The sequence below is a fragment of the Phyllostomus hastatus genome, unplaced genomic scaffold (assembly GCF_019186645.2).
Source record: "Phyllostomus hastatus isolate PE091 unplaced genomic scaffold, TTU_PhHast_1.1 phas_scaffold_317, whole genome shotgun sequence".
Taxonomy (NCBI): domain Eukaryota; kingdom Metazoa; phylum Chordata; class Mammalia; order Chiroptera; family Phyllostomidae; genus Phyllostomus; species Phyllostomus hastatus.
The window spans coordinates 27,348,484-27,369,845 of NW_025334023.1; the positions used below are offsets into that span (position 1 = coordinate 27,348,484).

Consider the following 21,362-nt stretch of genomic DNA (forward strand, 5'->3'; position numbering starts at 1 on the left):
TGCTTCTGGTACTATCTGTCAAAGATAAGATGGATGAGGTGATTCCTGGTCAGGACACTAGGCTGAAATAAACGGGATTACTGGAAGGTGGCAGGGGCATGTCAGGAAGACTAACCCATAAACGGAGAGAACAAGGAATAAACAGGAATAAGTTATTCTCAAGTAAGAATGAGTCTGGGGGACATCCAGGATAAGTGACATAAAGAGTAACCATAAAATAGAAAATTATGAAACCACAAGCATTATAACAGAAATGCACATTTATCATATAGAAACATTGTTATCATATAGAAACAAGGGCAAGTTACAAAACATGATGCATAGGACCTGGCCAGATACCTCAGTTGCTTAGAGCATCATCCTGATACACTAAGGTTGTGGGTTTGATCCCAGGTCAGGGCACATATAAGTAGCAACCAGTGAAAGTATAAGTAAGTGGAACAACAAATCGATGTTCCTCTCTCCCTCCCTTCCTCTCTCTCTCTCTCCCTCAAATCAATAAAAGTTATTTTAAAAAAACATGATGTACAATGTTATGAATGATGTGTTATTTCCCTAAAAATAACACGACTATATGCATTTAAAAATATCTGAAAGAATACACATCATTCATTCAATTATAATTTATTCATTTAATACATTTTAGAGCGCACACACATGCACACCTCTTTTTTGTTTTGTATGTAAATTTCTAAATTCTTCCTTCAAATTTTTTCATGTTTAAAGAAAAAAAGATCATTCTACAACAATGTTGCCCAGTAGAAATATACAGCAAGCCACATATTTAATTTTAAATTTTCTAGTAGTTGCATTAAAAAGTAAAAATTAACAAGTACAATTATTTTTTAGATATATATTATCTAACCCAATGTATCTAAAACGCAACCATTTCAAGATGTGGCATTAACCACATTTTAAGTGTCCAATAGTTACACAAGGCTACCGTGCTAGACAGTGAAGTTTTAGGAGGTCAGAAGGGAAACAGGGAGAGGTTTTCTGTCATGGAGTACAGATGACTGTCATAAATGAGGGCAGGAATGCCACTGAGAACCAGGTTGGCTGAACCAAAGGGCACAAAGGTATTCCTAAGTTTAAACAATATATGTGGGGTTTTCCCGATGACCAGTGTGCTGAGTTCCTGACCCTGAACATTCCTGACCCTGACTGTTGGGGGCCTGGAGTGGTTTTAGAGCATTTTGTTTTTAAAGTTACAGGCCTCTTTCCTCTTCTTCTTTCAAACTTCTATCCAGAAGCTAACAGCATTAAGTGGATGAAAGCAGAGCCATCTAGCTGATGTAGGGTGGTAGTTCTGCCGGAGCAGCTTCTACCTGCCTCCCTGCAACCTATAAACCTGCGGTATCCTGGGTGACCCTCAGGCCCTGGACAACACATTTCAAAAGTGTCTTGATTTGAATCAATAGGAATGAGACATTTTCATCAGGGAATGCAACATTTTATAGATCATCCAATTCTACAAACTAGGTCAGAGGCAGGGTGTACCCTGGTCCCAGTGAGATATCTGGTACCTCTGGATGTCGTCGGCAAGCCTGGCCAAGTGCTGCTGCCTTCCTACAGGACTGAGACGCGTTTCTTCAGCCACAGCTTTCATCACCTGGAAATCAGAGGCTGCCTGGCTAGGCAGTCCTATTAAGTGTAAACAAAAATAAAGCAAGAAAAATGAACACTATAGAACATAACCCCAGCACATCTCAGGCAGAATAACCTTTTCACTGAAGCTGAATCAGATAACACTCTCCAATAAAAATGCAAGCTGTGTATGTCACTTTACTTTTCTAGTAGCCACGTTTAAAAAAAAAAACAAACAAAAACACCCAAAAAAGAAACAGATGAGCCCTGGCCAGTGTGGCTTAGTTGGTTGGGTGTTGTCCTGCAAACCAAAAAGTTTCCAGTTCGATTTTGGGTCAGGGCACATGCCTGAGTTGCAGATTCAGTCCCCAGGTTTAGGGCACGTATGAGAAACAACCAATTGATGTTTCTCTCTCACATTGATGTTTCTCTCCCTCTCTTTCTCCCCCACTTTCCCTCTCTCTAAACCGAAAAAATAAAATTATAAAAAAAGAAACAGGTGAAATTGTTAAATAGTACATATCATTTAATTCAATATTTCCAAAATATTATCATTTCAACATGTAATTGATATAAAAAACTCATTCAGTTATTTTCCTTTTTTTATACTGTCTGTGAAATCTAGTCTGAACTTTACACTCACAGCGCCTCCCCATTTCCTCAGTCACCCTAGTCACATCTCGAGTGCTCCACAAACACACGTGGCTACTGACTACCACGGGGACTGTGCAGATCTAGAATATCAGAATACCACTAACAATGAGCATCCCTCCCTTCAAGGAATATATCCTTATGAGTGTTTCTAATCACAAAACAAACATACACATGCCATACTGATATAGGCAATATAAATATGTAAAAAGTAGAAAGTCCTCCCTTCTTTAGTCCCACCCTGCTAATCAAAGAAACATGATGAAAAGGACTCAAGACTGTTAGTCAGTATACAGTGAAGATTACCTTCTGGAAGCACATGCAAAAAGAAAATAAGGATGATTTTGTCACAAACAGTAAACTAGAAGAAAAACTTGCATCACTTCCTAAACTAGTGAAGTTCAAAAAATGGCAAAGCACAACAGCTTGGTTTCAGGAAAATATCTGGCACCTATTTTACATCGAAATAACAAATGGAATACATGAGGTAACAGCAATTTCCAAAGGACACTTTATCCTCCCACTTCTTTACTATCAAATAAATTACTTAAGGCTCCATCCTCCAGGGGTTCAGTCAATGCTCTGGCATGCAGCTAACTGAAGGAGGTTCTGCCCACTGCTAAGTATCAGAAGCCTGTGGTCAAGAACTTGCTAGAGTGTAAAACATAAACATTACCTGTTAGAAAGCAGAGCTCGGGTATCAGGTGGACCATCCGAGCCTCAGCGTTATTTCTCTGGCTTTTCAACAGACTAACAAGCATTGGCTGATGTAGGTCAGATAGAGTAATATCATACTGCTATAGAATGCAAGATTAATGAGGGAAAAGTTAATATGGAAACACCGTACAATGAGCATCTTTGCTTATAAGCAACAAGGTAATTGCAAAATGAATACATAAGCAAATGTTTTCAATGAAGAAAAAAAATCCCATGGTTACCTACTCATTTCTGCTTCCTTCCTCTCAAGTTCTATCTTTTATATCTGAGGACCAGTTTTTAATTGTCTTTCACAGGGTAACATTGTTTTATTTTGTTTGTAATCATGTCCCTGCTCTCTTCTGGGTTCCGTCCAGAGTCAAAACAGCCTCCAGCTGGCTCCATACTCAGGTCAGCGACCTGCTGGAGCTGGGTGCAGGCCAGCATTCCCACCACTGACGACGGAGGCAGGCTGCCCCGTGCGTAACTGACTGACTATGCAACTATATTCATCTTGAAAATGTCTATACACAAGCTGGAGGCCAGGGTTCCATTAAGTCAACCTCAGACGTTCCCAAAGAGCATGACTGTCCTTAACTTCCAGGATTGCAAGATGTTGTAGGGAAGCAGCTATGAAGTCTGACAAATGTGTATCTGATCCCCAAACCAACTTAATTGTACTGGGACACGGGGGAAGCACCTCCCTTTCCTCTTGTATCAGATGAAGAGAACAGTAGCTCAGTAGTACCCATGTAAACCACTAGCATCATGTCTGGTTTTTAATGAACTCCTCCTACCTTACCCCCTTTTCCTCTCCTAGGCCTAAATTTCAACATTTCACTTTGCCCGAAGTTCATTTCTCTTCCAAAGGCAAGAGTTCCAGTTAACATTCATCTCCAGTATAATTTACTCAGCACTAATGACAGAACAACTGGAGTTATAAATTATAAAATGCCTGGGCACCATGTGATGCTGATATCAATAATTATAATTAAGCAAGAAGTGAGAGTTCCTCCATTTCAATAAGGACTTGTAGTCATTAAAATAAAAAACAATTCAGAAAATTGCAACTTACAGTGGTGACTGCAACTCAAGTTACAGCTAAAAAGCTTAGAAAAGCCTTTGTAGAAGGAAGAGTTTTTATACATGACTTCATTAATTCAGTACACATCTTGTGCCTACGATGTTCCAGGAGCTGCAGCGGGTAATTGTCCATAAAGCAAGGTAGATGGGAAGCACAAACAACAATATGCTAAGTGCTTATATTTTTCCTTCTCTAACCTTAACAAACCTATGAGGCAGATATTATCATCATCCCCTTCATAGATGAGGAAACACCATCAGCAGCGAACAACTTCCCCAAGGCCCCACAACTGGACATTAGCACAGCCAGGACTTATCCCCAAAGACTTGGGAACCTCTGCTTGTTTCAACACTCAATACTGCATCCTGGGGGCAGGGAGGGTTTGGGGAGGGAGAAATGCTGGTCGTAGTAAAACAGTTTATGGCTCTTAAATCAGGGAAGGGCTTTATGAAGGAGGCAGAGTCCAAAGAGATTGGACTTGAAGAAAGTGTGGGGGCATAAGGACTCCAGGGTAACAACTTGAGCGAAACGCGTTCCGGGAAGAGAGTATTCTATTTACCTGGGGCATGGCCAGGAATTCTCCCTGCTACGCTATATTAATTTTACCCTCTCCCTTGTCCCAGTTTTCTTAGCATTTGAAAATAAGGTTCATGATAAGATTAAATAGAGAAATACAAAGGTCAATATCAACATGTCTTCCACTTTGAAAGTGGGCTATGTAGTAATTTAGTGATCCTTTTCTGGACAGAGAGAAAGACATTTGAGAAAAAGGCACTTTTGTTTCTTTTTCTCTTCAGTTACAACATAAATGTAGTGAATATGACTCACTTCAAACAAAGTGAGTGGGATTTTACAATCATTCCTTTTCAGGATGTCACAGGCCCTAAAATCCATCTGCTCAAAAGAGAACAAATTTAACCACACAGAAGAGAAACCCAAACATTGAACAGACTCTGTGTTTACAAATAAGTGCTATGGAGCACATTTCATGCACAAGATTTGTTGTGAGGCACTGGGCATCAAGGGTTAGCCAAATGCCACCTCTGTCCTAGAAGGAAGATGTGCTCTGGAAGCAGTGTGACAAGTGCTGAGAGCACAGCTAGGCTCTTCTGTGACTGTGATGGGAAGTAGAGTCAAGAAAGAACTTTGCTAATGAGGTGACCTTTGACCTCAAGGCTAGGATTTTCCTGCTGGTGAAGAACAAAGGTATGGTGTGGCTTTATGCAGATGTCTAGTGAACCTGAGCAAAGCTGGGGAGCATTTAGTGACAGACGTCAAGTGGACTGGGTGACGGCAGCATGGGGTGCCCGGTGAGAATGCCGTGGGAGATGATGCTCAAGTGGAGAGGGGGCCAAACTGCGATGCTAGAGATAAAGAGGGGAGGCTGGGAAAAGGGGGCAGGGTCTTCGCCATTCACCCAGTGCTCACAATGTGCAGGTGCTGGGCTAGGTGCCCTGTGTGCACTATTATCTCGTGCACTGTTTTCTCTGCACCCTGAAGGCAGGCAAATGACTCCCTGTCACAGACAACACTTCACGCTTAGCGATTTGCTCAAGGTTACACAGCTAGTACCAGGACCATCTCATCCAGAGCTTATGCTCTTAACCACATCTCTGGGCAGTGTTTGAGAGAGCTCTTCCTGGTGGCAGTGAGATGACAGGTCACAGTGAGGAGAGGGCTGGAGTTGGGAGACCATACAGGGGTGAAGAAAATGCCCCAGGTGGGAATCCATGAGAGGTTCTGTATTTAGGTGGTGAGTAGGGTGGAGAGGGGTGTGGGCTCCAGGGATAATTCAAGGATAAAAAAGGTAGCACCCATCTTGGTGACAACCAAGGGATGAGGTGAGGGTGAAACAGGGCAAGGAAGCAAATCCCAAGGAGAAATATGTGAGAAAGACAATGAATTCAGTACGAATTACGTTAGTCTGAGATGTCTGTGGGATAGTCACGCCAAGATAGTCTGAAAATAGAGACGAGTATGCCATTTAGAAATAAGGGCAAGACAAAAATACTATATTTTAGAGGTCTCAAAATACAAAGAAAAGATCCTACACACAGGAACCATGGTGAATAATAGCATTTAAGGTTTGGGGGAAATTAGCAGGGAAAAACATTTTAAAAATAAAGGCTGAGAAAAAACAATCTGAAACCTAGCAGAGAACCATCAGGGATGTACCCCTGGTATCCGGGTGAAGGTGGTCACTAGTGTCAAATGCCATTAAAAGCCCATTAGGATGAGAAGAGTAAGTGAATTTGACCCGTAAAGATCAATTTCTGTAGCAGCCAAAACAGACACCAGACTTCAGGAAGAACTGATTTGGTGCTTGGAGCTGATGTAGGTGATGGCCTAAAGAAATTAGCTAAGGAGAAAAAGGAGACAGCTTTTATTGAAGGTGTAGAAAGGTGACAGAAAGGTTTTTGCTTTGTGTTTTTTAAAAACAGCTGTGAGAGTGTTTTCAGACTCTCTGGAATACGACTGCACATTAAAAGAAGGAGCCTCTGAAGGTGGAGGTGGGGGCAGGGCTAACTGTGATAATTGTGAATCAAACTTCCAGAGACAGCAGGAGAGTCCATTAGTAAATGTTTGCATGTCTACTACTTGCAAGGCACTGTGCCAGCCCTGGGTGAAGTCCAGAGGGGAGTCAGACCATTCACATCCTGCCCACAATAATTTGATGCAGGGAAGGGGGCTCTGGGGAGAGCATCATGGGATTCCCCTAAGAGTTGACATCAGAGCTGAGTATTGAGGGTGTTCGGTGACTGGCTGGCTGTGAAGGGGTATCCAGGAAGAGGAAGCAACATGTGTGAAAATGCAAAGGGAAGTAACCACAGAACATACAGAGGAAACAGCAGTGGTAGGAGAAGAGACTCAAGAGGTGGAGACGGGTCATATCATAAATGGCCTTGGGAACTCTGCCCAAGAGCTTAATTACATCTGGCTCCTAAGGAAATAGGGAACCACGGAAATATTTTAAGCAGGGAAGCGATGTTACCATGCATGCTTTTAAGGGAGATGACTCAGCCTACAGGAAGAAGGACAACAGGAGGCTGAGGATACTGTCCAGGATCTGGGCCAAGGCAAGGATGGTAGGGATGGAGCAGAAGGGACAAGTCAGAGAATGATGGTGGAGGCACACTCAGCCTGACAATTTAAAGAACCTGTTGGACTTGGAGAGGAATAGGGAGACTTCTCTGAGCTAAGAGGAAGGGAGATGAGGAAGGAGGGGACGAAGTCCTACCTGCTTGTAGTAATCCACATAGGTGATCTCTGTGCCATCCCGCTTCTGAAAGACGTCTGTGGGCTTCACTGACCAGTCAATGTCATCAATGCGATAGGTTTTGTTATTGTATCTGGTGCATGCAAGAAACTTTTAATTTTTTTTTCAAATCATACAAGATATACAGCAATTTTACTACAATTTTAATTCAAAGTATCAGACTCCAGATTTCAGAAATTATGAAAGAGAGTAACATGAAATAGTCACTTAAAAAAAAAGATCAGTTCTTCTCTGGGAAGAAAAATAATTAACCCTTCAGTCTGCACTGGCGAGAGTGTCTGGTGCCAGAAGTGCTGGGCCGCACTGGAAGAAGAAGAGCTGTCTTGGGCCACCCATGACATACACAAACACTAACAAAAACTGATAAGCAAAAAGAAAGTTTTAAGTAAATTTATGATTTTTTGTTGGGTCGAATTCACAGCCATCCTGGGCCACGTGTGGCCTGCAGGCAGCAGGTGGTGCACCCCACGGGAAGACTACTGTATTCCAACAACACTGGGAGAGAAGTTGTCAGGCCACAAACTGTTTTTCTCACTGATAGACACTCTGACTTCAGGTAGCTCATTCTTTAAAGCTGGGAGGTTCAAAACTTTCCCATCAGCTTCTGGTGCCACACTGATTTTTTTCTGAGCCCCTAGACAGCTTTTCCAATAAAACACACATAAAGAGGGCTGATTTGGGGTGCTGCTCTACCTTCCATCTAGGGCTGGCCCTCAGCAAAATGCAAATAAGGTCAGCTAAGATTACTCTGAGCTCTTTGTCCTCTTCAGAGCTCCGTAGCTGGAAAGTCTCCTACGCCACTCCCCCACCCCAACCCCCACCTCAGGACAGAAACTTCCTTGTCAGGTTTCTTTCTTCAGGGTTCTTGGTTGCTGGCGAGGTGACTACACAATGGTGGGATAAACCAGCATGAAGGCAAGATGGGATTAGAAGGCAGCTTTCTCACCCCAGCTAGTATGGAATTTAAACAGTCCCACCGCTGTGTTCTGTAAGCCAGAAAAACAATTTTCCATGGAAATTCTCAGGCAGACTAGAAGGGCAGCAGATCCTCTAGAAGAAGTGTTGTGAGGTAGTAACAGTATATGGTAAACTTTTCAGTACTCAGGAAGCCACCTTATCTGCTCACGTGTAATTCAGTTCAATGTGCATAAGGGGCAAATCATATATACAGATACCTAGAGGCTTGAAAGGTCTCAGCCTTAAAGACCTCATACGCATAGAGAAGATGAGACATGGGCCTAACAGTCTATCCCATACTGTAATAATAAAATAAAATAAAATAGCTATAAAGTGGTGGCTCCTGGCAACACACTATGGGAGTAGCACAGGGGAGGGAACGAGTCATTCCAATTGAGTGGACAAGTGGAGGCTTCAGAAGAGCAGTAATGTTTGAGCTGGGCTTTGTGAAAGCAGACATTTAAAAGGCAGAATTAGGGTAGGGAATCTGCTAAGGTAGGATAGATAGCAAACAAAGGCAGGGAGGAGGAGAGATACTTGTCCCACCCACTGACTCAGCAGGCCTTGAAATTCTGTGTATCTTTTCTACTATATAGGAAAGGAGGCCTTTCAAACTGCTTTCATCCCAAGGCCTGAAAGGCTCCAAGGGCCCATAGTGCCTAAAGGAAGAAGCCCATTAATACCTTTGGGTATTCACACCCTGTCCTGGAAAGCTAGCACCACATTTATCTGTCAGTAAACATGTAACTTCTTCGCCCAGCCCCACATGCCACCACCTTTGTAAGTCAGCAGGACAAAGGGCTAGGGTGGGGTTGGAGCTTGGCACTCCTCTCTCTGGCGCTGGGCCAGGCCTGAGGGCACTCTGTGCTTACAAACCCAGCTTTCACCACCTCTATGCTTGCCACCTGGCCTTTGGCCTCCCTGACCTTCACCACCCTTACCCCACTTCAGCCCCCCACCCCCACTTCAGCTAGGCCTGTTCTGTTCTAGGAGAATGGATCATCAATAAATCCTGCTTGCACGCTAATAGACTCACTGAGTTTTAATTCTCTACTGCATTGGTGGGAAGAACTGAGTTTCTAGGAGTTTCTCCTGTAACAAATCCAGGTAGAGATACTACAGCAGCAAAGTGCAGACTACTGGGGGTGGGGGGAGGGGTAAGACAAGAGATAAGGCAGGAGCAGGTCAGACTGTGGGCAGTCCAGAATGCCAATCAAGAAGATCTGAACTCTAGACAAATGAGAACAGCCAGGCCCTCTAAACGGGACAGTGAACTGATCAGATCTGTGGTCAGGCCAATACCCTTGAGACAGGCCAGTAAGCCAGGACAAATGGAATAGAGAAATGAGACAGTTGAACAGCCAAGAAGTTTACAGCCAGCTACCCAGTCAATCGCAAAGTTCTGCCTGCCATTACCAAAGACACTTAAGAGTGAATGGTTTATACTTTTTCTCACCAACCAGAAGGTAAATAGCTTAAATCAGCCTACTCAGGGACATAGATAGCAGAAATCCAATTAGTGCCATTTGTTCCAACCACACCCAAGGACAGATGAAGTTAAGGGACTAAATCTCATTTTGGTACATCAGCATAAAGTTGGTGAATATTCTATTGAGATCATCCCCTAAGACCGACCCTAAACTCCTAGCCCTTAAAAACCCTCAAAACAAAGGACCCAGGGCATCCTCTCCCTCCAGGGAGCAAGCCAGCATCTTTCCTTTCCGCCTCTCCCCGCCTTTCTCCCCCACAGGCGTGCATCTCCCAAACCCTAAGGGTCCCAGGGGAGCAGTGGGCAGCAGCAGCTCATCCTGAGCTAACCCCCTGATCCTGTCTCCAAGGCCCCATTTTCTCTGACTTAGTGAGTCAAAGCAGCCCTGCTGAGGCTCATTTCTTACCTACATTTTTAGGGAACCAAAGCAGCCCCACCTGGGCTCTCCTGTTGCTTCTACGCTAAGCCCTTCCTTGTTTCACTGTCCCCAGCTTTGGTACTATCAATCAATCACATGGACTCCTGGCGCGAAATTTTTCCTACATGAAGTCAAGAACCCACACACGACCAACTGGCTTGCGGGTCCCTGTCCCATGACACCCTGACGCTATTCCTGTTTCCAAATACCATAAACAACTCATTCTCTAGGGGAAAGTTTGTTTAAAAGCAGGCTTTTACCTTGTAAGGACAATGAGCCCAAGCAGATGTTTTTCACACATGTGGGTGAAGCCAGACACGCCAGTTTGGTCGCACAGACCAGCCATGAATTCCAGAACAGTCTCATTCCGGAGGATTTTATAACTTACATCAGCACTAAACAAGAGCTGGCTTTCAAACTGGGACACAGAAATGGCGAACCCAGGCCAAAGGGACAACCTTAAAAAAATAAATAGAAATGTGAAAGCCATATCAGAAAAACAATAAACAGTTTTATTTTTTAATTTTTATTGTGTCTTTTCTGTTACCAGTATCCCCCTTGTAACCTTTCCCACCTCTACCTACTCCCTACCCTCTGTAATCACTAAACATTTTTAAATGGTGGCTTTTACATTCCAATTCTCTAGATTTTTGTGAAATAATTTTTTCCTTAGTCTACTTTCTTCCAGGTGCTGACTAAAAACTTTAGCTATCTCCAGCTGGAATGTCTTTAAACATATCTAATATAAAATATACTCCTGTAGGAAAGGTGTCTCAGTCCTGACACTACTGACAGTTTGGCCTGGATAATTTGTTGTTAGGGACTGCCCTGCACGTTGCAGGATGTTAAGCACATCCTGGCCTCTACCTGCTGGCTGCCACTAGCAGCCCCCCAGCTGGAACAACCCAAAATGTCTACGGACATTGCCAAATGTGCCCTGGGGGACAAAAGTGTCCCAGCAAAGACTGATATGTTTATGGAGAACCACAGCCTGAAAACAAAGCACACTGACTGAGTGGTGAAGACAGTGTAGAGACTCAACAACGAGATAAAGAAATAACTGAAGCGGCCCTGGCTGGTGTGGCTCATTGGATTGAGTGTCAGCTTGCAAACGAAATGGTGGCTGGTTTGATTCCCAGTCAGAACACATGCCTAGGTTGTGGGCCAGGTCCCCAGTACGGGGTGCATGAGAGGCGACTGCACTTCTCCCTCCTTTCCTCTCTAAAAATAAATAACTAAAAATCTTAAAAAAAAAAAAAGAACTGAAATGGTATCATGTGCAGACATACAAAACTGTAGCCAGGCTACAGCTCCTTTCCACATTGAGGAGTATTATAGACTGGAGCCTCAAATAAGAAAAAGTGGCAAAAATCACATGAAAGAATAGATAAATATTTTTAAAATCATTTCAGTTTATATTTTGTGTACTTCATTCACTGTGATACTAAGCCAGCCTTCACCCACTCCAGCTCAGTACACACTGGCCTTGTGAGAATTTCTAATCCAGGTGGAAAGATAAATTAACAGCATGCTTTACACAGACTACTCAGACAGACTAAACTAACACTTGGAAAACCCCAATTTTTCCTCCACTTAGCAGAAGGCCAAACACCCTGCCCTCAGCTTCAACTGATACTAAGAGATCTGGTTAAGATAATTCAGATCACTGGAGAGGAGAAGGGAGGGGCTGTGGGAGGAGTTTGCCGAGGCAATTGTGGGCAGTCCAGGACGGGACTGGCTGAGAAGTTGAATGCCTCCAGAGCCAACAGAAATACAAAGGAGAGAGCTTCCAGGCTCACTCTAGGATGCTTGGGTGATGGTGCTGCAGCTTCCTGTATTTCCCAACGGGCAGTATTTTACATGGGAAGGAACTCTGGGCACAGCCTAGGGTTGGGCTGACCTGGCAGAGGGTGACAGGTTCATTTTTTGAGTATTCCAGAGGAGATGAGCTGAGGCAGAAGCCTGCCATTCTTCCAAAATTGTGCGGTTTTTGTATCTTACATTGTTTTTAGTTCATACACTGACCCTATAGAAACAAAATAACTAGTAACAGAGGAAAAGGTAGGGGAACTCAGGTGTTAGAGTTTAGCCTTAATTGATAGGCTTAAATGATAGAAGTGGTGACTTGATAGGCTTAAGTAACTGCTTTTGAATAAAGACTCCTTTATCACCAAACCTTTGCCTCTGGAGTTTTTGCCTAGAGGGCAGCAGCAGGCAGCAGGACCCCAATTGCTGTTCCATAACACTGTCCTTATGGATTTCTCCCTTTGCTAACACATCTCTCCCTGGGCTGCTGGCTGCCTCCCTCCCTGTCTTTAGCTTGGCCACATACTTGGAGAGCTGAGTAACAACCAGTTCAAGACTTAGCTCAGCACTTTCTCGGCAGCATCTGCTTCCCAGTTTGGAGTTAAAATTCTGCACGTGTTCGGAACAGTTCTATCCTTCCCCTAGGAGTTTACTTGGCTTGTTTGTCTGACCGCTACTTACCCATATCACCCGACCTGGCTGTGACAACTTCCTGTCAGCAAGAAAACAGAGCACCCACTATGTAGTATGACATAATATAGCTTACTCTGCTTTCATTATTACTTATCGCACATGGAAAATTCAGTTTCTGAATTCCTTCTAGGATTTATGATAATCTAACACACTAAGAAACCTGGCTTCTAGCTTCATGCCGACACTCATCATTCTATAAAAAACTTGAAAATTAAAAAAATCAATTACTTTTCATAGCATGTGCCCTCATAGGAGGCCTAACAGTTTAATACTGCATCATACATTATGATGCTCACATTATAAGTATTTCAGAGTAACAGAAAATATAAACAAACCTACTTGTGCTGAGGAATTTCCACTGGCTCAGAAGGCTTATAGAAGTTCTGTCCAATTTGGTACATGGACAATTTCTTTAAGATCCTGCAAGTATACATTTTTTTACTTTTTGGTAAACATAAGTGAATAACAGTGTAATTTTAAGTTTGTACCCATCCTGAACATAGTGATAAACACGTGTAGAAAGTACAAAATTCTCATTCTTATAGCACAGGGAAGTTCAGATACCAAATATACACGTGAGTGTATGTATCAGAATGATCACTTTTTCATATCTGAGAATGACACCACCAAAATTATTTTTATCTGCCTGGGTTTAACTGCAATGACAAGTACGCAGCCACTTGAACAGTTATGACTGCGGCTGTAACACTTTGGTCAGCGCGAATGGAGCCAAGCCATGCCTGAAGGCTCTTCTGGCCTCTTCCCTCTTTTGAGATGAGGAAGGATGTTGCCAAGGGGGCTGCTCAAGCTGTCTGGGTGCTGCCAAAAAACACGAGTGCCTCTTCGGCAGCTGGTCCTAGCTAGCTTTGTAATGGGGCACATCACTGATCTGAGGCTGCCCAGTCCACGCAGGAAACATTGTGTGGGAGCTCAAACTGCGTGATTTTGGCTCCAGATATCCCTGGGCCTCAGCCTACTTATCTGTGAAAAGTGAATTTTCATGGTACCTGCTTCAGGGCACTAAAGTGAGGATCAAGTAAGATCAAATACAAGTGAAAGGGCTTTCCAACTGAAAGGCACCTTTGCAATGTTAGCTGACTTAAAATGGTCCCCTCTCAGGAGGGCACGTGCAAGACTGCCCTCTGAAGAGTGTGATGCAGCAATGAACTGAAGCCCAGGTAAGATGTAAAGGGAATGGCAAGAAATATGACGAGGAAAGTCATATGGAATGAGGAAAATGTGTAGGGGAAGTTCCTTCATGAGTGCTACTCAGCAAAACCCAAAATTCCCATCCACATCCATCCAGAGGTCAGTGTGGAGCGAAGGACTCAAATCTTAGGTGAACAGCTCATTTTACTGATCTGCACCAATAGCATGGGAAACAGTGGTTTGCATGCTCTGTGTATCCATGTGTCGCCAAGTAAGCTTGCTAAAAACATGGATTTCCAGATCCCGCTCATGAAATTCTGTTCACTGGGTTCATTTTGGGGTAGGGAACCTGCATTTTATCAACCCCACCCAGCCCCTGAGATGACTTTGAAGTAAAAGATCCACATCAGTTTGAAGAACAATGAAAAGTTTAGTCACCACCTTCCTTCTGCAACGCCCCCCTCCCAAGCCCCCCCCACCCCCCCCCCACCCCCGCCCCAGCCCCGAGTGAAAGCAGGCTGCAGATGATGGTGGCCTTTTACACTAAAATAAATCAACTAGAAGAAAAACAAATGCTTCAGTACTAATTCAGACATTCTCAACTTTTAAGAGGAAGGGGTACAGGGTACAGAAAAGGAAGAGAAGGAAAAAGGCACCCTCTCTGCTACCACAGAGACAGCACAACCCCTGAGTTCTTTGTCTGCAGACAGTACAGGATAATGATGATGAATGCCGGCTGGAGGCTGTGATGCGCTGTGGTGCACATTACTGCACAAGTACATGGAAAACTGCCCTAAGGATGACATTGTTGCTGGCATATTGCCTAAAAAAATGGTTGATTATCTTGCTACCCAGGATCTATGCTGAAAGGCATCGTTAACCTTATTTACATTCACATTTAAGACACCTTACTTTTTAAAGATGATGCTGAAGACCTGGATGCACACAGGGGAGGTTGCTGGCAGCTGCTGCGTCAGAGTGATAGTCATCTTTACAGTCTCACCTCTTCGAGTTTCACTTGACAATTCCGTGACCTGGGAAAAGAAGTATTTAATATGCACTCTACAGATTATCCCCAACTGTGCAGAATGCAGATGTGACAAAGCCATCACAATTTAATACACATTAACAAAAATAAAACTGCAGGTGTTACCATGTGAGTAATACTGTAATCAACACATGACATTTGGAAGAGTTACCATCTCTGTATCTTCCCAATTCTACAAAAGCAACACATCTCTCTATTCTGTAAGAATCGAAAGGAGACTCAGGGTTCAAAGACTCAATCCAAAGAGAATTCCAGAGCAGTGGTTCTTGACTTTTCAAAGAGGCAAAGGCGGGGAATGGTGAGAGAGGTCACAAACTACTTTGAGTATGATGTAAGTTACAGGCATTATTCCAAGAAAATGTCCCATATGTATATACCACAAGGATGTACATAACATACCCACTTTTAGGGGGTTCTGGGTGGCCAGAAGTCTGTCTTGTCTACCCTGAGTTCATTGATTTCAGAGTACAGTCTCTTAAAATTTTATTCATAAAAGAGAAGAGCAGGAATGAAGAGAGGAAGAAAACAAAGGGATAAGGGAGAACAGATAGAAAAAAGGGTGAGTAAACAGGAAAGAGAAGAAAGTGGTGAAATTTTAAATACATAGGAAATCTGATTTTATTGATTTTTGAAAAGTCTAGAGAAATTCCTAGGGTTCTTATAATCTGGAACAACATTCTAACAATGAAATGAATGCATGAATAAGTTTCTACACCAGCTTTAAATTTAAAACTCATTCAACCAAAGAAATCTCCACACAGATTTTAGGAATAAAAGACTAAACAAAGAAGTCAATAAAACTCAGTGATGAAGGATTTTTCAGAAGGATAGAAAATTAGAAGAGATCAGTCCATTAGCAAGCATTTATGTATTTTACCCTTATTTTCTATAAAGTGTAGTTTAAACCACTTTAAGGTTGAACCAAGAATGTTGTCAAGGGCCCTGGCTCGTGTGGTGCGGTTGGTTAGTTGAAGCATCAGTCCATAAACCTGAGGGTTGTGGGTTCAATTCCTGGTCAGGGAACATGCCTGAGTTTCAGGTTTTGCTTCAGTATAGGCGCTTGCACCAGACAATGGACCAATGACGAACTGATGTTTCTCTCCCTCTCCTTCCCTGGGTGTGGATTTAAAAAAAATGTAGGGTAGGAATGGCTCATTGCATGGAAACAAAGAGAAACAGGTACTTTCCTAGGAGCTGAAATATTTCATTGAGATGATCTCTTGCTTCAAATAAAACTATAGAGAAATCAAAGGTGGAAAGCTACAGAAAGAGCTCATCAACATCTGGGAGAGATCTAGCAACCAGGAGGGATGAGGGGTTCTCACCCCGCCATGGAGATTTCAGGACAAAGAATTAAGACAACAAAGGATGTTGTGGTGAATGGTTGGTTGGGGTCGGGAGGGGGGGTGGGCAGCAGATGGTCTCCATTAAGACCTCTATCCAGGAACAGCATTTCTAACGGCTATCTAAGAGCATTGGCACTAAGAAGAGCATTGGTATCTAAGAACTCATTGGCACTCCCTGCACCTCTCCCACCAAACACCAACTCCTCCTTGCTTTCTGGGTCTGTTTTGAGACCCCACACCCTCCAATCCTGGGCTGCCAGCCTCAGAGTGAGCTTTTACTTCCTCTCCTCCATCCACTATGTGATCAGTTGGCAAGTCTTAGCACTTCTACACTAGCAATGTCTCTAATCTATTTCAGCTGTTCCAATACCATTATTTTCCACAGAGCTTAGCTTTAATTTGGAATTGGACAGATCCTGGTCCTCTGCCCCTTGTGGCCCATGAGATATGGAGCAAGTTACTTCAATTCTTTAAGACTTTTTCCCATCTTTAAAGTGGGAGTGAGTCCAGGGCTGTGAAATTCAAGTGAGGTAATTCACGGACCTTATCCTTATCTGTAGCAGTGCTTTGGACCATTCTTCAAGCCCTATGCACATTCTACCCAGATCATTCCAGTAACACTTAGTTAATAATTTTCCCACTTTTCTCATGTTAAGAATTCAAAAGGATGTGATCAGAGTAACTGTTCTTTAACTTAGCTCCCATGGAAACTAACTCCCAATGGCTTCAGAGGCCCTTGGAGGAAAGTCCCTATTGCTCAACAGGGCACTTAAAGTTCTCCTTGCTTTCTGAGTAACAATTGCCATTACTTCCTGGCTTACCCTGAACTATCAGAAGTTTCTAAAACCTGTCTCTTTCACTGGTTGGTGTGGCTCAGTGGATTAAGTGCCTGCCTGTGGACTAGAGAGTGTCTGGTTCAATTCCCAGTCAGGGCACACGCCTAGGTTGCAAGCCAGGTACCCAGCAGGGGACTTGTGTGAGTGGCAACCACACATTGATGTTTCTCTCCCTCTCTTTCTCCTTCCCTTCCCCTCTCTCTAAAAATAAATAAATAAAAATCTTTTTTAAAAAGTAAACAATGCATAAAATAACACATGTCCCCCATTTCCCCAAATTGTGCCCTTGCTCCTTTTTCTTGTCCTTCCGTCCAGGAATACACCACCACCACCACCCTCCCTTGCTGATCCAAATCCTGCCCTAAAAACAAATTATCACTCCCTCTGAAGTGTCCTGCTGGAATGAGCTTTCCTTCCTCAAGCTCTATGTGAAGACCTTAACCTCAAGATACTTAACCTCTCAAACGCTCCAGGGGTGACGAGAGGATTAAATGCGATCATGCATATACAGAGCCTGGCAGAATAAGAAGATCTGTAGCCTGGTGGGTGTAACACAAAGTATAGATTGGCTCAACCCAACAGGTGTGCTGGGGCTAATTTCAACAACCAAGCATAGCATCTGATACCTAGTACGTGCTCAGTAAATGTTAGCATAATAACACTAGTAGTTATTATGCCACTCATTTCATTCTACCTCACACTGCACTTCTCTGTAAATAACTTCAGTACTAAATGGAAAGATCTTTAGATGACAAGAGCCTTTGGTTATTGATCCTGTTTCCTCCATGGTGGCAGCACCCTGCCAGGCACACAGTAGGCTCTTTCTAAGTGTAGAATGAATGCATGAGAGTGGCAATTCAATGTGACCGGTGATAGGAACCTAGATTGTGGCTACAGATGCACAGATCAGATCTGGATGACATTGGAAGACCGGGAAGCAGCAGAACAGGACTTCTAGAACTGCACTGTTTGGGAGCACAATGAATGAATTAGTGGAGGAGCTTTTCCAACTAATACAAGCATCTGACAAAGTTTGTAGTGTGTGGATGAGAGCGCAGGATTTAGCTAGCCCGAGTCAATAGTAAGACCAGAATAAGGTGAGGTAGTACTATCTTCATTAGGATACTTTCTTTTTACTACTTCATTTCCACTGTCACTGGGTGGCAGGTCATGTGTGAATGAGGAATAAGACAACACACTTTTGTCTAAACATAGTATCACCTGTGTCTGAGAAGTGAAATCAACACACCTGATTTGTCAGACTCTGTTTTTACTGTCTATTTACTCACCTGCCCCCTCATTAAATCCCATCTCCAACAATAAGGTGTGAGGCACTTACTACTACTTATTTTGAATGAGAAGTGAATAATGTTAATTTATTCCTAGCATCTATAAAATTTCTCCACTTTGGTTAGGTACATTAAGTAAACTAGATCATTTAAGATGGTGGGGGTGGTATATAATAATTTTAATATATCTAAATTTCCAAATTGTTACTACAAATTATCTATAAGCATGGTGGTCTTAAATGATTACAATATACTTGAGGTATATATTTTCAGTATGAGAGACAATATTAGCATGCTATGAACATCTGGTCATATGACAAAATACCGAGGATCAGTAAGAACTTAAGATAAATAAAAATATTTCTAAATTTATAGGTCCAGATTTTTCAAGCCCTTAAATTTAATTATCTGGTATAATTTTAAAGTTCCATATTCAGATGAAATAAACACTCAAGTAGCTCCCATAAATTTCAGGATTTCATAAAATGATAAAGGCCCCAAGAGTGCTCAGAAATGCATTTCTTAAGGAAATTCACAATGATTTTACACAGAGTCTAGAAATGTACACTATTGATCCCACTCTGTTCAAAACACTGGCCTAAAGGATTAAGTTTTCCAAGGAATACAAGTATACAATTTTAATCCAATGTTCTGTTTTTTCATACAGAAATTGGTTCTTTTTCCTTGTAGAAATTTTAATATTACTTTAGAACAAAGCATAGGATAAAAACTTCAATGCCAATATCTTTGTTTTAGGACTGAAACTGCAAAAGGACTATGAATTATGCAGTGGTCACGTGATTAAAATATGTCTTTAAGATTAGCATCAATAACTCATATTTCATATAGTAAGACAAGTCATAAAATAAATGACAGTTTTAGAATCAGAGATTAATGTAAAGTTATTAGGACACATGGGCACCACTGTGTAGGAACAAAAAAAAAAAGTAAATTTAAAGGCCTGAAGCCATATGCCGAATGGTGTTTCAGTCTTGCCTATATTGGGAAAAGTTTAAAAAGGATGCCTATTTCAAGGACACTTCACAAAAAAACAAAGTTCAAAAGCAGTGTTTATATTATAGCTCTTATTTTTAAAATGCCAGACCATCAGCTTCTTAATTAAGAAATCAATTATGAATGAGGCCTTAAGTAGGAAGTTATTTTACTCTCAAACATGGGAATAGGAAAGAGGAAAGAAGTGAAACACTCATTCCAACGCACGAAAATCATCAGGAACTACTATAAAGGACACATGGACAAAACCAAGGGGGAAGGTGGAAGCAAGGAAGGGAGGTGGGTCTGGCTGGGGTGTGGGGGAGAGGTGGGGAGAAAATGCAAACAACCATACAATTGAACAATAAAGTAATTAAAAAAAGAAAAGAAAATCTGCTAACCTCTTAAATATATCCAGATGAGCATAAACATATGCATATGTGTGTATGTGGGTATTAAAAAGTAACTATACTGTACCTTTTTTTCTAGCTTTTGTGAGAGAAAAAGGATGGTCCCATCAAACGCTTTTGCTCTGTTGGAAAGTTCCCTGTGACTGTAAAGCAAAGCAATTCTCAAGCTTCTAGATTCCAAATCTGGCATATACGTCACTTGATACTGGTACAGCTGCCAGTCCTGTGGCAGACCCAAACTAAAGAGATTTGTGACCAGTTTCACAGGTATTCCACTGGAACCTGGGGGAAACAAATAAAAAAAACTTTTTAACAACAAAAACAACAAGTCACACCACGTTAGTATTAACCACATCATTTAAAAATGTATTTGCATGTGCATAGTTGTTGCTGTAAAGCCAGCACTCACATTCAGTGACACAGGCAAGTGCTAATAACCTATAGCCTGAGAACCTCATGGAGTCCCATAAACACAGATTTGGGAATTAAAAAGGGGTGTGTGTAAAGCATGCCCATGAGAATGTAAGAGCAGACACTGACACTCTTGTCCCAACACTCTTGTCCCTGGGAGGAAGGAAGCATCTGAATTCAGCTACCCTAGGACTCCTTCCAAAGCTCAGATTCTCTGTGGGATTCACATTAGGTGGATTAACATTTTAGGATGATGCTCTCAGATTATATAGACACTGTCCTGTTCTCAGCATAAATACGACCTGACCTCTTGGAAATACAGATAATGAAGTTAACTATACTTCTGAAAATCCTGAAACAGTTCAATCAGTGGCTACACTGCTCTCCCAATCCCAGAGAAGGCCCTCAGAGATTGAGGGGAGGGTGGAGAAGAAAGGCAGAATAGACACATCTCTCCTATGTGAGCACAGGGCCTCTAGGCTTCTGTTTTCCATGGGCGCCGGTGGGGAGGCTCATGTGTGCTTCCGGGAATTCCAACCCTTACAAAATGTTTATTCACCTCTTCAAAGTTTACAGGACAAATTCAGAGATGGCTATGATACAGCTGGTCAGCACTCAAGGTGGCCTAAATTCTCACCAAGACAGAATCCAAAAGGGCACTAATGAGGGACTTCATCTCTCCTCAAAGGGAATCATCTGATGTTTGTCTTATAGAAAAGAATTGTATCAAATAGGCATTATTTTGTTTTTCTCATGGAGGAAGTGGAAATATGAACCTTCAAGGTGGTAAGAAAGAAAAAGTACAATATCATGTGTGCCTCGGTATTCCCTCAGCTTCCACCGGTGGTATAAATCTGTTAGGTGCAAGGAATTATTGTGCTATTTTAATTAAACAAAAGTTTCTTTTGTTCTCCTAGATCCTGAGGCAATGACAACATATTTCAGCTGCTCCTATTAATGGACAAAGAGAAGTCACCTAGAATGTCAGAGGTGGCAAGATCCTTCGAGATCATCTACACCACTATTTACAAACTAATCGTGACCCATTAATGCTGCAGTTATGAGAGTACATCAGGAAACTACTATGTATCATGAGAGGACTAGATCACAACGGAAGTGTATCAGAGTCCCTTGCACGTAGTAGGGCAAGTACTCTTACATGAAAACTTGTCTCGATTGTGTGTGTGTACAACTGGATAATACTCATGCAGCTATTTCTTGT

At 42.4% G+C, this 21,362-nt stretch overlaps 1 protein-coding gene across 4 annotated transcripts in view; it reads right to left on the minus strand.

Moving 5' to 3' along the window:
• The window catches only part of PIWIL4 (piwi like RNA-mediated gene silencing 4), a 65,723-nt gene that overhangs the window by 17,264 nt on the left and 27,097 nt on the right, over positions 1-21,362 (minus strand). For all 4 annotated transcript variants that reach the window (XM_045818089.1, XM_045818091.1, XM_045818090.1 and 1 more), the window contains 7 exons: positions 19,797-20,011; positions 14,720-14,841; positions 12,998-13,078; positions 10,420-10,617; positions 7,257-7,368; positions 2,915-3,035; positions 1,527-1,644 (listed from right to left, as the gene is read on the minus strand). In XM_045818089.1, the coding sequence (XP_045674045.1) occupies positions 1,527-1,644; positions 2,915-3,035; positions 7,257-7,368; positions 10,420-10,617; positions 12,998-13,078; positions 14,720-14,841; positions 19,797-20,011 (967 nt within the window). The remainder of the gene's footprint in view (positions 1-1,526; positions 1,645-2,914; positions 3,036-7,256; positions 7,369-10,419; positions 10,618-12,997; positions 13,079-14,719; positions 14,842-19,796; positions 20,012-21,362) is intronic.